General features: G+C 36.5%; 2 protein-coding genes across 8 annotated transcripts in view; one reads left to right on the forward strand and one right to left on the reverse strand.

Annotated features, from left to right (window-relative positions):
- Positions 1-408: 408 nt before the first annotated feature.
- Positions 409-13,317, forward strand: gpr161a (G protein-coupled receptor 161a). Its single transcript, XM_056465569.1, has 6 exons — positions 409-743; positions 3,507-3,915; positions 6,412-7,130; positions 7,208-7,315; positions 10,084-10,203; positions 12,194-13,317. Exons 2-6 carry the CDS (start codon positions 3,554-3,556, stop codon positions 12,460-12,462), a joined length of 1,578 nt encoding a protein of 525 aa, XP_056321544.1. The 5' UTR covers positions 409-743; positions 3,507-3,553; the 3' UTR covers positions 12,463-13,317.
- A 2,473-nt stretch (positions 13,318-15,790) lies between these two features.
- Positions 15,791-17,104, reverse strand: part of dcaf6 (ddb1 and cul4 associated factor 6) — a 53,900-nt gene continuing 52,586 nt past the window's right edge. For all 7 annotated transcript variants that reach the window (XM_056465577.1, XM_056465576.1, XM_056465575.1 and 4 more), the window contains one exon: positions 15,791-16,818. In XM_056465577.1, coding sequence (XP_056321552.1) covers positions 16,766-16,818 — 53 coding nt within the window. In that variant the 3' untranslated portion in view covers positions 15,791-16,765. The remainder of the gene's footprint in view (positions 16,819-17,104) is intronic.

Here is a 17,104-nt window from a genome sequence, read left to right on the forward strand (position 1 = left end):
GATAGATAGATAGATAGATAGATAGACAGACAGACAGATTGACAGACAGATAGATAGATAGATAGATAGATAGATAGATAGATAGATAGATAGATAGATAGATAGATAGATAGATAGATAGATAGATAGATAGATAGATATAATTTACCTCTACAAAGCATTATTTACACAACTTCTATCATGTATTTATATTTGTATGGCAATAAGGCGGAAAAACAGTAAACAAAATGTACTTTTCTCACGGTGTTATAGCACATTGTTTTGTTGTTTTAAGCACAGCTACACTTTTTTTAACACTTTTTAGTGGAAGACATTCATAAATAGTTATTAACACCAACCGTGCGCTGTAATTTTGCAGTTTGTAGATTATATACCTCGAGTACAGTCTGTGAGAGAGACCCTCCGGTTTGTACGTAGAGCTGTAGAGATGGAGGGAAGTTTTAAGACGAGGATTTCCGACGCCGTCGTGACGTCACCAGCGCCCTTTATTCACCGCCGACCGCAGCAGCCGCAACAAATGAACGTCTCTCAATCATTTAATACTTTGTAACCGCGTTGAAACTTGGAGTATGCGTCTCCGGGAAGTGTTGTCGTTCCGCGAGAGCGTGAGAAAACTGAGCATCTTGCAGGAGGAGAGGAAGTTTGGATTAAAGTTAGTAGCCACTGTCTAACGAAGCCAGCCTGGAGAAAGTTACTCCTGCTGCACTATAGCGGGATCTCGCCGCGACAGGCCCCGAGAACTGGTAAGTTTAAGCATGCATTTACCTTTTTACTAAGATAAACTGTGCATTTTTAATGTTAAGGAGCTACAGGATCACACTGTATATGCATTGCAAACTATCGTTTTTGTTAGAAATTTGAGATTGAAATCTGCGTGCGCGCTGGACGGTGGTCTTTCCGCGAGCAGATCGCATTTCTGCTGTTTGGTTGTTCACACTGGACTGGATCATGGTGAACGTTTTATAGAAGAGACATGACAGATGCACATGCATTGGCTTTAAACGCAATGAGATGCTTAAACTATAATTTAAAATTCTAACTCTTTGCATTACAGGACTTCGTTATCATTTGCAGACAAGCTCTGAAGGATGATTTGCTTAAGCGCGGTTGTATTTTTTTTAAAGGTGTGTGTGTGTGTGTGTGTGTGTGTGCGTGTATGTGTGTGTTGATATTTTGTTATCTAATCTTGTGGACATCTTGTGGATATTTTGCATTTCCCACGCAGATTTTTCAATTATTTGTTTGCGTTTTTATTATTATTTGTTTTTATATTTCTTTAATGCTTTTTTTGCTAATCTAAAATTTAATTTTGGTTTTCTAAAAAGTCTCTATTCCCCTTTTGACATTGTAAAGCCATTAAAAAGATCTTTGAAAAGCGGCTTAAAATTCTTAAGTCATTGCATTTAGTGCAGAAATCTTCAATAATTTTCTTTTAGAAGTTGTCATCTTTAAGTAAAGATACATTTACTTGTGATGCAAAACTAGAAAATTAAGTCTGATTTCCTGAGAATCTGAACAAAGTTGAGTTGCTTATTTATCTAATGTCCTTAATTCTGCTAAAACTGACTTCATTTTGATAAGCTTTATAGATTTTATTTCATGTCACCCCAACTTTATAGCTATTGACATTTTTGCTTTTGACAATCAAGACAAAAATACTGATAGAAAAACATTACCTTTTGTAAAGTGTGATTAGAAGTAGGCCTGGGCGATTTGGCCTAGAATCAAAAACTTAATTAATTGAACATTTTAACTTGATTACGAATAATGAATGATTATTTATTTATTATTATATTTTATATCTATTTTTTGCCCTCATAGTTTACTGACAAATTTTGTAGAGAAATATTACTTGATTTTAAAATAATTGAAGGAAACACACTATCTATGATTATTTATCGAAGATCAACATTGAACAATTAAAATTAAAACACACATTGCCTAAATAAAACCAACAGAGCTCAGATGTGGCTGCAAAGTGGCCACAGAAGTATAAACCAGCCTTAAAAAAAGGCTTAAAAGAGCAGGTCACATGACTCCACATGTGGTAGGGAAAGTAATTGAAAAAATCGTCCTGGAAAAATTTGATCGATTGTAGGTTCTGAATGGCAATTTCGATTAATTGCCCAGCCCTAATTGGAAGGTACATTAATTAAAGATTATTGCAGATTTAGTGTATTGGACCAGAGTTTAACAAATCTTAAGCTTTTTTAATTTTTAAATAATGGAGATTATAATGCAATATTTCTAATTTTGTATTTTTAAGCATTGAAATTGTCGTGGCAATTTCAAATGAAGAGACTCTTACAGATCAATAGACAAAGTCTACAAGGTTTACTTCCAAAAAGATATATTTCTTTGCAAAGAATAGGTCCGACAGTCATACAGGAACACCGGTTGCTGCAGAGTTCAACACACAAGCTAGCCAGACACCAGGGGCCTCAAGTATCAACGCTGCGTACGCACAAAAACTTTGCGTACGCCAGATTTCACACTCATGTTTGGATTTGCTAACGATGAGATTAACGTGAGAATGTGCATTCGTCCATGCCAACTTCATGTCTGGCGTACGAGCAATTCTTGTGTGTTTGTTTTATTTCCATTGGCGACTGACCATGCTGTTGAACCGCGGAAAAGTTAGTTTGACGTTTGACATTCAATTTCAAATCAATTAAATTATTTGCTCCTGTTATAGTTTGAGCTAAAAATAGGTCAGATAGGCATAAATATGTGCCCTTTATGTTGCACAAGGCTTAATTTCTTGATAAAAATTAACCATACGAATTAAACAATTCAACCATATGAAATTATACATATAAATTTATACTTATAAAACCAGTACCAAAATGTTCAAACAAACATCCTGCTTATTGCACAAGACTCTTTTTTTTGCACTTTATTTATTTTATATTTAAAAAATATATTTTAATGTAAAAATTAAGACACCATTTGAGATAAAATATTCAAATCAACTCTAAAATTGTGTGTTGCCACAATTGAGGCAACTTTCTCCTCCAAGGGTGTTAGTTCAGCATCCCCTGTTCAGTCCTCATTTTGACAGTGCGCCGCTGTTCTCCTCTTAACCTGCACCTTTACATCAAACCATTTCTTTTTTAATTCACTCATAGTGCGATGTTCAGATCCCATTGCGTTAACCACCCACTGTCTATGTCACTGTCACTAAAATTGAATGTATGTATGTATGTATGTATGTATATATATATATATATATATATATATATATATATATATATATATATATATATATATATATATATATATATATATATATATCGGTTATTGTTAACTATAACTAAAGGTATTTTGCTTTCACACCTTGGGTTTCTTCACAACACAGCTTAGTTCTTTACAAACAGCGCATTGTTAGAGTGCATAATCCACTATAAGTTGTAGAAATGCAATGTGCTTGTTTTGAAATGCTTCATAGCACCCTAGATCATTTCAGAACAGATCAGACTGTTTTCTTTTTCTCTCCTGTCTTCTAGTTTGTCAACATGCCTGTCCAGTCTTTGGCAACCAGAAGCCTCCCATAATGAACAACTCTAAGAATGGGACGGCGGTGGCCAACTCCACTAATGGCCTGGATGATGACGGGTTCATGGTCCTGGAGTCTGTCTCTATCATCATCATAGCCATACTGGCTTGTCTGTTGAATCTGGTCATTGTGGTGACTCTGTATAAGAAGCCCTACTTGCTGACACCCAGCAACAAGTTTGTCTTCAGCCTGACTTCATCCAATTTGCTGCTATCGGTTCTAATGCTGCCGTTTGTTGTGGCCAGCTCGGTGCGTCGGGATTGGATGTTTGGGGTGGTGTGGTGCAATTTCACAGCGCTGCTCCATCTACTTGTCAGCTCATCTAGCATGCTTACACTTGGAGCCATTGCCATTGACAGGTCAGTCATTAGGATACATTCTTTCATTTGGAGGAGGATTCCGTGTATAACACAGTAATATTATTTATTGCAATTGACATGAGGAAGCAAGTAGTTTTTAATTATGTTTAATTACATATTTTAGGCAATCTAATTGACTCCTTTTTTATTACATTTAGACTGTAGTACATTACAGAAGACAAAGTACATGGTGACAGATACACTAGACTTCAGTTATAATCAGTAATTGGCTAGCATGGACCAACACTAAAGTGTGTGTAAGTTTTTAATAATAAAAATATCCTTGCAATTATTAGCGCTTTTCTGGAGACTTAAAGCGCTTTACACATTTTTTAGGGGGGAATCTCCTCATCCACCACCAGTGTTCAGCATCCACCTGGATGACAAGACGGCAGCCATATTGCGCCTGACCGCACACCAGCTGACTGGTGGAGAGGAGACAGAGTGATGAAGCCAATTATGATATGGGGATGGTTAGAAGGCCATGAAGGACAGAGGCCAATGGGCAAATTTGGCCAGGATGCCGGGGTTAAACCCCTACTTTTTTTCTTTCTTTTTTTTTTTTGAAGGACATCCTGGGATTTTTAAAGACCATAGAGAGTTAGGACCTCGGTTTAATGTCTCATCCGAAAGACAACGCTCATTGAGCAGTATAGAGTCCCCATCAATATAATGGGGCGTTAGGACCCACACAGACCACAGTTTGAGCGTGCCCTGCTAGGGTTGTCACGATACTGGAATTTGGTACCAATCGATACTAAAATTTTAAAATCGCCCATTTCCCGCAAACATTTGAGCTCTATTGAGTGCTTTCTTAAACACCGCTGATTTGCCATTGTGTTCACATGCTCAACAGAATTGACTGTGATTGGCCGTGATCATTTTCAGTTCACCAAACTCACCGCTGTTAACTGAGTGTAACCACAGATACAGGGACATTGGGGAGTTTTAAAGTCACGCCGATCAGCTGGTTTGTCCAGTGATCCGCTGATGAATCGTGACTTTAAAACGCTTCAGTGTCCCTTTATCTGTGGTTACACTCTGTAAACAGCGGTGAGTTCGGTAAACCGATGACCTTCACGGCCAATCACAGTCAATTCTGTTGAGCACGTGAACACAATGGCAAATCAGCTGTGTTTAAGAACACGCTTAACAGCGCTCAAATGTTAGCTGGAAATGGACGATTTAAAAATTTCAGTATTGTTTAGTACCGAATTCCAGTATTGTGCAACCCTACCACCTGCTGGTCTCCTTAACACCACTTTCCCATGTAGTCTCCCATCCAGGTACTTGCCAGGTGCAGCCCTGCATAGCTTCAGTGTCGACCATGTGAGAGTTGCAGAGCCTTATACCCCAGAGTAGTCGTGTCACAGATGTTTTCACACTGCATGACTATCTGGGCTAGCGTTTTGTCGCTGCTTTGTTTACACTGCAAGATGGATTAGCGTCAAGGAGTTTTCTCCCCTCAACCTCCCGCTGGCCTGCATTTACCCATACTAGTGGATGCTGCTCTCTCATTGGCTGTAGGTGGTCGCTGATGTTATTTTCAGTCTAAATTTTTCACACGGCATGATTTGAGTCGCCGACAGCTACAGATATTTAGCATGCTAAATATCTCACAGGCATCGCGACTCATCTGCGATTCTCTCAAATCATGTCTTTGATAGTTCACACTGTGTGATTGTTACTCGCGTGTGATTGTTACTCATTTGTCTGCGGTTTCTCAACCTGTCGGCGAGTCAAAATTGGGGCTAAAATCATATTATTAGCTGTCGTTTAGATTTTACAGAACATGAACATTTTTTAGTAAATAATTTGATAGAAAATTTAGTCAAGATTTTAATAGTTAATCGTAATAATATTTTCCTTGACATAATATATAACTTCCTTTTTTCTGTAAATTGTGAATTTATTTATTTATTTATTTATTTTATTTTTACTTTTTTATTTTTTGCTTTTTTTTTTTTTTTTTTTTACTAAAACTAATAAGCTTTTTTGTCGCTAACTATCATATTATGTTTTCGGGTATTATTCCCTGTGTTATTATTTTAACACACAAATGGAAAATGTCTTTTTCAATCACACATGCTAAACGGACAGATTTTAATTACATTTTCTTCACTTGACCTATATTTAAGGGATGAATGAATATTCCATCACATGCTGTTTTATTACACAGTCTGTAATTCAAGTAAATTTACCAACAATTCTTGTAAAAACATTTTATTTGAGTGCCGTAGTCAATGACCACACTGTAGTCCTTTAACCCTGCAGTTCACCATGACATTTACATCCAGTCTTGCTTGAACAGATCCTCTGTCTTTATGAACAAACACGCATTGAAAAATGTCAAACCTATTGAACTCTATCAAAGCACAAACATAAACCTTCTATTTTATGCCTTAACTCTCATATAGAAAGCCTCATTGTAGTATTATTGACCAGTCATGTGCGTCTCACAAGGGACTGATTGAAATATATCTCTTTTATATCAAGGTACTATGCAGTATTATACCCCATGATCTACCCCATGAAAATCACCGGAAATCGAGCTGTGCTTGCCATCGTTTACATCTGGCTCCATTCCCTAGTAGGCTGCCTGCCGCCTCTTTTCGGATGGTCATCGTTTGAGTTCGACCGCTTCAAATGGACCTGCACGGTGTCCTGGCACAAGGAGATCAGCTATACAGCCTTTTGGGTTACATGGTGTTGCCTTTTGCCGCTGGTGGCCATGTTGGTCTGCTACGGTGTCATTTTCCGCGTAGCTCGCATCAAAGCTCGTAAGGTTTATTGCGGCAGCGTTGTGGTGTCTCAAGAAGAGTCTAGCTCTCAAAAGAACGGCCGCAAAAACTCCAATACTTCAACGTCTTCTAGTGGCAGCCGCAAGAGCCTGATTTACTCTGGGAGCCAATGCAAGGCCTTCATCACCATTTTAGTGGTTCTGGGGACGTTTCTGACCACTTGGGGTCCTTATGTGGTCGTTATCAGCACTGAAGCGCTATTAGGGAAAAATAGTGTTTCCCCGCAGGTGGAGACGCTGGTTTCCTGGCTGTCTTTTACCAGTGCTGTTTGCCATCCACTTATTTATGGGTTGTGGAACAAGACTGTACGGAAGGAGCTGTTGGGGATGTGTTTTGGTGATCGGTACTACAGAGAGTCATTTGTTATACGGCATCGGACATCTCGTCTGTTTAGCATCTCGAACAGGATAACGGGTGAGTCTTCTGATGGTGTATATTTTAAAAGTGAGGTGTAGTTTGGACAAGGTATCTGATGTTTATTGTTTTAACAGATTTGGGGATGTCTCCTCATCTGACGGCCATGTTGGTGGGTGGAGGTCAGCTTTTGGGCCGTGGAAGCAGCACTGGAGACACTGGCTTCAGCTACACACAAGACTCAGGTAGACCGTCTGCTGTTTAACATTTGTCGGACTCCAAAAAAAAAAAAAAAATGCTTCAGCGAATCAAATATATGTATTTATTTATTTAATGGATTCTGACCTACACTAACCTTTGATTAGCTGTTTCAGAGGAGGTTGGTGTAGTTCAAACTATAGAGCTAATTTAACTTTTAGGCTCTATGTAGAAACGAACGCCTATTTTTACAAGAAAAGTATCTTGTGAACAATTACAATGTCCATCGGTGCTCTAGATCTACTGGTTTCAGATTTTATTTTTTACGTAAACTGATTGGCACAATTATGCATTCACAATGGTATGCACCATTTTAGAGGTGGACAAATGCATAGTTATATAATCTACTATTTTAACTATTATTATTATTATTATTATTATTATTATTATTTAGGATACAAATCAGAGCAAACTATTTCTCACTATTTACTGGGCTGACCACCCATACATGTTGTTTTGAGATCCTTTAAGGGTGGATCAAGAATTAATTAGGGGGGTTAAACACTCCTATAATTCGCACAATGTATATATATATTTTGATTGAGGACAGGCAAAAATTGATACTGTTATTCACTGAAAATATACGGTTCCATTATAACTTATTATTCACCTTCAGCATATAGATAACATAACAAATCCTTTTTTAACTTTTGTTATGCGCTGTTTATACAACAGTAAAAACTATGATCAATGCATATGAATTCTTGCATCTAGTCCCCTTATTTTTTATTATTGATGCAAGATTTTTTTTAAATTGGTTTTTAATACTTTTAATAATTTTTATACTGATAATTCTTTACATTTTGAAGGCCAATAGATGATATAAAAGAAGATAGCTACAAATCAAATTTAAGCACTGCCAAGTTGATTATTGATTGGGCTGATAAAGATATCAATAAAAATAAGCATTTATCGGTTATTACCATAGACTGTAAAAGACAAGGATACTTTTAATTTCATTTTTAATGTCTTTTTTTCTTTTGTTTTTGGGGGCTCAACATCAGACGTTCAAATCCAATCGTATGGAAAGACTGCTTCTCACACATAGACTTTACTTGGGCGGGCCGCCAAAAGTATATTTGGTGGTGACACATGAATAATACTATTATTTTCATCCTTTTATACTTTTTTGTATCCGTCCAAGAAAGCCAAACATTCGCAATAGATTAACCAGTGAAAAATCTTCTCTCGCTCTGCACGTTTCTTACTGCTGGTTCTGTGTGTGCTAGAAGCGTCAACACACAGACATTCTCACGTCCACTGCAGACACAGAGACACTTCTTTTGCGCCTCCATGCATCCAGCTGTAGTTTCTGAATCTCCCAAATTTTCTGGGATTCTGTTTTTACTTTCGCTTTCTAAAGTGGCTGTTATCTGTATGTGTTTTTGCATTACCGTTTCGCAGCTGACTGCGCGTGCACAGCCGCGAAAGAAACATTAAATGATTAATCATTTAATAAACGACTCAGATAAACTTTACTATATACTCGGACAGAACAAAATACACTGGTTGCAAAATATTTGTACACCATAGGAAATGGATAATAAACTAATTTGCCTTATTTAAATCTACACTTTCTACTTTTATTCCATTTTTCCGTTCTTTATTTCTCATTTGCTGTATATTTTTTTAAATGATCCTAATATATTACATACTTTAAAACATATCTAAAATGCTTTGGCAATACCATAAATGTCATGCCAATAAAGCACCATTAGAGAGAGTGTGAGAGCGATAGAGCGTCTTTACGTGTCGGCACATGGCTCCTAAATTGCATAAAAATATGAGAAATACAGGATTTCTTTTATTTTAACAGCCTTTTTCAAAAGCGTTAACCCATTGAAAAGTAAATGTGTACAACAGTGTCATAATAAATAAAAATATACTTAAAAAAATCGATATGTTTTGTTTGTCGCTAGTAGTTGACCATATGTGCTGTGGGCAAAGGGTGTTGTTCAATCCGGCTACACCACAAGTATATTTCAAACCTGTGGGAAGCACTGCGGAAATCTGTACAAATATTGTGCCTAATATCTACTTTGTCATGAAAGACAATGGAAATGGATTTGAGTGAAATTAAGAGAAGTGAAGTTGGGTAAATTATGACTTTTTTAAAATTCTGCGTGGACTAAAATGATAAATGGTTACTTTGTAAGCTCTGTGGTTATGGTAATATGTTATTTTGTAGTGATAACACATATAGCAGCCAATATATTATAGATATTTTTATACTGAAACTGAATTTTTATACTGATACTTACATTGAAATTTCATTTATATTATTTTGCCATCATTAAATATGATAAAATTCATGTTTAACAATATTAACAGGGCATCACTAGCTTACAAAATTGTGCATATGCTTGTGGCATATTGTACATTATAATACATTTGACTTTTCTTACATGTTTATTCCTTTACACAAAATAGAATCAAATATTTCTATCATGGTTTATCTGTATAAGCCATGATTTTATTATCACTGCATCCTTTCCTCTCTCGAGCACCAGAAAAGCGAGCAAAATCAACCCCCACAGCTCTTTAACAGTCAGCATTGGTGGTTTATTGGCTTGCAGGCTGTTGTTATCAGGGTTTGCCATTTGAGGAAACACAGAGCCCATGAGTATGGCATAACAGGCAGACGGCAGAGCTCAGCGCCTCTCCCACAGTGTCCAGACTGGTGTGGGTGGGTGCTGGTGAGCGGTGTTAAAAGAGATATTTGATTGAAAGATGCCTGCTGTGATTTACCCTGCAGCAACAGACGTCATGCTGTTGGAGAGCTACACCTCTGAGGCGTCCCACTCAGCCCACTGCACCGCCAATAAGAGGAGGAGCTCGGTCACATTCGAGGACCAAGTGGATCACACACCACAAGGTATATCTGATGTGCTCTCGTTTTCCTTCTGATGAATGCAAAAAATGTCTTTGTTAGTTGTGACTCGTGTAAAAACAAGTGCACAGATTCTTGTGGTAGTTTACAGTTTGGAATATATTTGCTTATATAAATGTTAAGAGTTTGTTTATGCTCACTAAGGGTGCATTTATTTGATCGAAATGTTGGAAAACAAGTCATTTAAAATATTAGTTCTCCTATTTTAGGTCTAAAGAACACCATTTATTTGTTATTGAAATATTGCTATTTAAAGCTTCAGTTAACATTGCGTTTAAAGGCTTGGAAAATGTTTGTTCCTGCTATTTTTCTATCTTGCCTATTACACCTCCAGTAAAAACTGCTACTATAAATGTTAATCTCTCAGACTGACAGAAAATGCTCGTTTTATTATATTGTCATTGTGAAACGTTGTGTATCCAAAGCTTTTTATGAACTATTTTTTTAACAGTAATTAACACACTACATTGCCAGTATTGTGAGTGTGGCTTTATATTTAGTCAGAGATCACATATGGTGTTATGTCATTAACATTTCATCAAAATCAAGCTAAAATTCAGAGAGTGAAATTCGAATGCCTTTTAAGACCCTTTCCATTTCCGTTTTTATTTTAACTTATTTTTATATTTATTAAATACTGATTGTAGGAAACTAATCCTAAACTAAATGTTATTTAAAAATCCAGCAGGTTGCATCTATAATGCTGTTTCCTTGGTTACTGCAGTAAACAAAGCAGTGTGATGTCAAATCTATCAATTTCATGAACACCCCAATATTCACAGATTAAATTCAGGCAAACTTCAGCATATGGATACAAAATTGAATACCTTGTAAAATAGCTTTTAAGACTTTTTAAGGGCCTTAAACTTTTTTTTAATTGACTTACCAACGTTTAATATTCTTTAAGACCCCCTCACACCAAGCTTTCATCTGCTTACATGCTATACATTTTGAGTTTATTGTAGCTGTGTGGGTCAAAAAAATCTGCCGAACCTCTAACTAAACAAAAACATTTAAAACTAATTTTATGTATGATTTCCTTTATACAAAACATCTGAGTTTAAAAGTTGGCGTGCCCCCAAACCCCACCTCCAAACCCAATCATCATGGGGTGATGAGAAAATCGTACTAAAAAATACAAATGAGATCGTACAAATTTAAACTAAATGAATTAGCCACTAAATGAAAAAGTTATGAATTGCCGTGAGATTGCGTTGAAAGAATTTTTGTAACACAGTGGTCCCTCATTAATAGCAGGAGTTACGTTGTAAAAATGACCCGCAATAGGCCAAATCCAGTCAGCTTTATTTTTTACAATTACTATAGATGTTTTATGGTTGTAAAACCCCTCACTACACACTTTATACACTTTTCTCAGACAAACATTAACATTTTCACACCTTTCTGTCTTGTTTAAACACTTTCAAAGTTTCACGGAAAAGTCCAGTGTTATAGAATGAAACCATAGATCAAAATCTGTTGTCAGGCCCAAACATTGATCACTGTCAGCAAAAGGTTCATAAAGCTCTTTAGCTTTTGTGCGGATAATGTTAGCATCCGCTGCTAGCGATCAAAGATTTGCGTTAATTTGGCAAGCTGAACACATTCTGTACTGTACAGGAGACATGGAGGAGATTCATTGACCATATTCTACAGACAATTAGGATACAGAATACAATGTGTGTTTAAAAAAATAATAAATCTACAAAGCCGCAAAAGGTGAACTGTGTTATAGTGAGCGACCACTGTATACAAGATGAAGTGCTGAGCCAATGTGTCAAACCAATAAACCACTCCTAACCCTTTTCATTGGTGAAATATATGTAAAACCTGCTGATGCATGAGGACCAATAGCATCAATTATGAAAAGTCAAAATATGAAGATGTAATGTTTCTAATATCAACAAAATTAAGAGCGTTGACTGAGAATTTGCTTTCAATTTCTAATCATTGTCTTCTGTTTTGTGTTCTCCAGGTGACCCATCAGTAGTCCAAGTGACGGCAGACATCCACAAATCTTTGGACAGCTTTGCGTCCTCTCTGGCCAAGGCTATAGAGAACGATGCCAAGCTTCAGCTCTTAGGAGAATGGACTCAAATTCCCACAAGTCTGTTCACAGTTCGAAACACACAGCGAGTGCCTCGGTATCTGGACGGACAGAGACTCAGGATGGAAAGCATCGATGAAGGAATAGTCAAAGATGATGATGATGAAGAAGAAATGGAGTGTGAGGAAAAAATGTAGATCTTTTGACTGTGAACTTCTTCAAGGACCAGATTGTTATATAATCTGCAGCTTTTGAAGGTACAGAATGTTAAACAAACACATTGGCACATGTTAACAGATATGACTTGCGTACCATGTTATAAACTTGACTATTTTAGCAAGCAACTGCTGCTGCTACTTGCTTTGGTGAGACCAAAGAGCGACCATGATTTCTGTGCCGCCAATGTTTCAGGTACTAGAAGCCCTACTGGATCTCACCAGAATATGTTTTTGAAACATAAAAGATACTGTAAAGTTATGTACAGCCGTCATATATGGTCAGGTATTTGCGTTTATATGTATACTTCTTTTATACAAGGAAATTGTAATCACTCTTTAATATGTACTGCTTGTAATTATGTTTGCTCCTCCAATTTTTCAAGTTCAGGTTTGGTAATATATTAAAACAACTGAAGTGCCACAAGATTTGGAGAAAAGGTACCAAATATTTTGGACGTTATCAAGGTGTGGACAAGAAGACTTCTTTAAATTTCTAAATATTTTTTTCAGGCATTGAACTGGTGTTCAGTAGAAAAAAAATCAGGTTAACAGAGATATTCTGGACATACAAAAGGCAGAATACCTCATAAAATGCAGTTTTTAATAGTATAATGGAAAATTGGGTTAACAAGAGTTCTCCATAAGGCCCGAAGAGATTTTTTTTGTGCTGAAATTGTGATCTTTGGTGACAGTGGCGGATTTAGGCATAAGCAATATGGGCGATCGCCCAGGGTGGCATCTTGCTAGGGCGTAAAGGGGAAACGCTGCAAAAAAAAAAAAAACATGCCCAAGTAAAAATCATCAGTGCCCCAGTAAGCTTTGAGATACAATTTACTTATGCGAGTGTATTAGTTCAGAGTGGTAATTCCAGAATAAAGAATTTTAGTGGCCATTCACATTTGGCGTCTTTTGCACATGCAAGTTTGTTATTCTCTACGTGCAACCGAAACAATGCTGGTGAAGCCAAAACGGATATTAAAGTGAAACCAGAGTAACATTAAAGGCCTTTTCTTTTATGACACGAGGTGTTGACACGCAGCGAGTTTTGCAAGTTGATAAAACTGAATCTTATAATATAATGATGATCTTATTTTGACTAAGCATGGCTATGAAGCATAAAGGAGGGATGGCGTGAGGGGAGGTAAGACTTAATAATATTAATTCTCTGCCATGACTCGGGTCTAAGATAAACAGATAATTCTATAAAAACATATTTTTTGTATTCTATAGATTTGTTATAATTAATATTTATGCAAAATATTTCTTGTGATCTTAGCATATCACTCCAGTTTTGTCTTTGTTATTTTCCAGTTACATTTAGGATTGTTTTCTGTTATTTCGAATAATAATTGTATAATAATATTAATAATAATTTTATTTATAATAAATATAAATGTTTTTTAATAATCCCAATTCTGGTTTTGTCTATATTTTACCCAAAGTTGTTGTTTTTTTTTTTTTGGGGGGGGGGGGATGGGGTGATTCGCCCAGGATGCCATAGAACTGCCACTGCTTGGTGATTCATAAAATGATCCATAACCTCTGCTGTATATCATCAGGAGTGACGGGTATTAATTTGACTTTTTGACTTTCATTGACTTATATTTTACTTTGACACCGAAGCCCACAGTTTCAGCTAAAAATCTCAAATTCTTTCATTTTTGGGGTAAACTGACCCTTTGTAATGTCACTGATAACTGCACTTGAAGATTTTATCAGTGACTTTTTTTTACATCAATATTTTTGTTCCTACCTTGTTCATTTCAGCTACAATACTCTGAAAATGTGTTCAGTAATGAATTATCATTCCTGTGGAAACCTTTTTTGTATTTTGTCAGTTGTTTAAACACCAATATTCATAGGCTGCTTTGTCAATGACTGTAAAATTTGTGTGCAATCCACAGCACATACAGCAATGGTCTCTAACTCAAATCCTGGAGGGCCGCAGCTCTGCACAGTTTAGCTTCAACCACCTCCAACTCACACCTGCTTAATAGTCTCTAGTAGTCTTGAACACCTTGATTAGCTGGATCAGCTGTGTGTGATTAGGGTTGGAGCAAAAATTTGCAGAGCTGCTGGCCTCCAGGAATCAAGTTTGAGACTTGTGTCAAACAGAAAAGAGACCACTTGAAAATTCTCAATTTCTCTTGATTTCCAATTGGTAGTTATGTGTTTGAGTAAAACATAATTTATCTAGTGAACCACCTATAATAGATTGCAATAATGTTCTATAGATAGATAGATATTTCTATGAAAACATGTATGGCCAAAATAACAAAATGTCGCCTTGTTTAAGACAAGTTTACATTCATATTTGGACAACACAATACCAGTGTTTTGAAAAGAGTTAAGATGTCTGGATTTGATGAACAAACCTCTGATTTTTCCATCACAACAATTAAAACACTTATTATTCTGACCAATGTTTATTTTGTCCTAAACAGCTTTAAATGGCAATATATTTTACTATATGGTGCAGTATGTAAGTTTGACACCCAGTGGTTGAACTAGGTATTGCACTCCTGGATCAAAACAAACACAAGCGCAGGTTGCCAGATTGACTACACCAACAGCAAGGCTGATTTAGGTGTTGTTCTAAATAAAAGCAATGGCACATGATAGAAGGAACATTTTCTGCATTAAAAGGAGTTTTTGTCCTAACCAAAACATTGAATTGATATATTAGAAACAGCTTCTATTTCTCACAGGTGAACAACAGGATAAACTGATCGCCTCAGGAACATCATGTGCTTTATTCAGTGTTAAATGCTAATAATGTGAGTTTGAATGCCATTTTACATGACATTTATTGTCTGCTGCTGTCCACCAGAGTCACATTTCGGTCCTGGATGCAAGCTTTGAGAGTCTTCCTGACTGGATGAATGAAAAATGTGGTTTTCCAAAAAGGCAACCCAGTGTGCTGACTGCTGAATTATAATTTGGTAAGCTGACATTGGGCAGGTTAAAATTACCAAAACAAAGACAGGCACGTTCTGGCACAGAAAACACATTTTCAAAGCAGAATATCGGACTTCAGCATTGTTTTTCAGATAAACAAGTATGTTCACTTGGCATGTTTCCTATATCTGCAAACAGGATGGTTTTTTATGCTTTAGAAAAGCCAAAACTTACATACAGCACCTTTAAAATGTAGAAATCTTATCATTTTACACTCAAACCCATACCCAATAAATCCAAAGAAACTGAAAAATGTCCAAGTGGTCTCAGTTTTCCCCCATAGAAGTATGTCATATTTTGTTTTCTGTTATTAAATTTCATATTGGTACCCAACAAGCGTTCAGTCGAGTTTTGCTTTAAATCACAACACATTTAATGTTTAAACCATCCTCTCACACACACTGTTTGAATGGAACTGGAACTTAATCTGAAGAAAACAAAACCCCAAAAAAAAAAAAATCAGTGGACAAAACATTTAAAAAGATGGCTTACATTCCTTAACAGCGTTGAATGAGGTTAGCACAGAATTAGATGAGGAGATATTTCATTTTAACTTCTCCCAGCGATCAGCAGTCACTTAGCAGAACATTCACACCAACAGCTGCCACAACAAAGGCCATCTGTGCTGTGAGGAGAAAGAGAGAGAGAGAGAGAAACACGACCTGCCAACTAATGCTACAACCATTTGGCTAGACAGCAGTGGGTTTATGTATAGACAGAGTCCAAAAACTATTCTTAATTTAATAAACCTTTATAAACATTCTGCAGTGTAACAACGTTTAATGACGGTTTTGGGTAATTAAATATTGCAAGTACCTGTAATTGGAGTTAGACAGAAGATCCCTGCGTGATGCGAGATTTAATGATGACAAAAAAAAAGAGAGCCATTTTTATACACAACATTGTTAGAGACTAAGAGCACGTTTTCGGCAAACTCATGTTTGACATGCATAATTCATGGTATACAAACATCCGAGTTCTTCATTTGAGGCTGCGAGAAGATTTCACACATAACACCGTTCAAAAAAGCTCAACCGTTTGATTTAACAAATTAATATTGCACTTAAATACTCTCTTCAAGCACCAGCCGTCTAAGTCTCATTTTGACTTCTTACACATCGCTTTTTTTTGCATGAACTCCCCAAACGCGGTTTACTCTCACATGGAGTAATTAGTAAGAAAAGTCTCGTTTAAAAAAGAACAATGCCAAAAAACTGAACCTATAGGGAAATACTCTATTTTGTAACTTGTGTACAAATCTCAAATGCTCAAGTGCATTGTAGCAAAAAAAGAACCGGTGACTTTTTAGCTGAAGGGGCTACTGCTAGTCCTCGTTCTCTTGTCCTGAGCCTTCTGAACGATCGCCCTCCACGCGGTCTGAGGAGAGGAGAAAGAGCGCTCATTTACACACCTGTTCAAAGTCGTAAAAACTAAATGCTACTATTAGTATCTGCTGACAGTAAACAAGACTGTTAAGTGTCTGGTGTGGCAGTCTTGCACAAAAGCTGAATATCTGAGCATTTTTTGGTTTTGTTGAAAGAGAAAGCATTTAAACTTCATTCATGATCCATTGATGATGTAACAAAAATACTGGAATATAGCATACTGGAATTCAAATGTTTGGGTCAATCAAATTTTTCTTTAAATTATACACAAATACTTA

Source organism: Danio aesculapii, chromosome 9, assembly GCF_903798145.1.
Source record: "Danio aesculapii chromosome 9, fDanAes4.1, whole genome shotgun sequence".
In the NCBI taxonomy this organism is placed as follows: Eukaryota; Metazoa; Chordata; class Actinopteri; order Cypriniformes; family Danionidae; genus Danio; species Danio aesculapii.

What these genes read in the sequence shown, in the direction of transcription:
- gpr161a (XM_056465569.1), top strand. Translation starts at nt 3,554, where the DNA reads ATGAACAACTCTAAGAATGGGACGGCGGTGGCCAACTCCACTAATGGC. An exon ending in CAGCTACACACAAGACTCAG is followed by an intron (nt 7,316 to 10,083) that starts GTAGACCGTCTG and finishes TTTACCCTGCAG; the next exon opens with CAACAGACGTCATGCTGTTG. An exon ending in AGTGGATCACACACCACAAG is followed by an intron (nt 10,204 to 12,193) that starts GTATATCTGATG and finishes TGTGTTCTCCAG; the next exon opens with GTGACCCATCAGTAGTCCAA.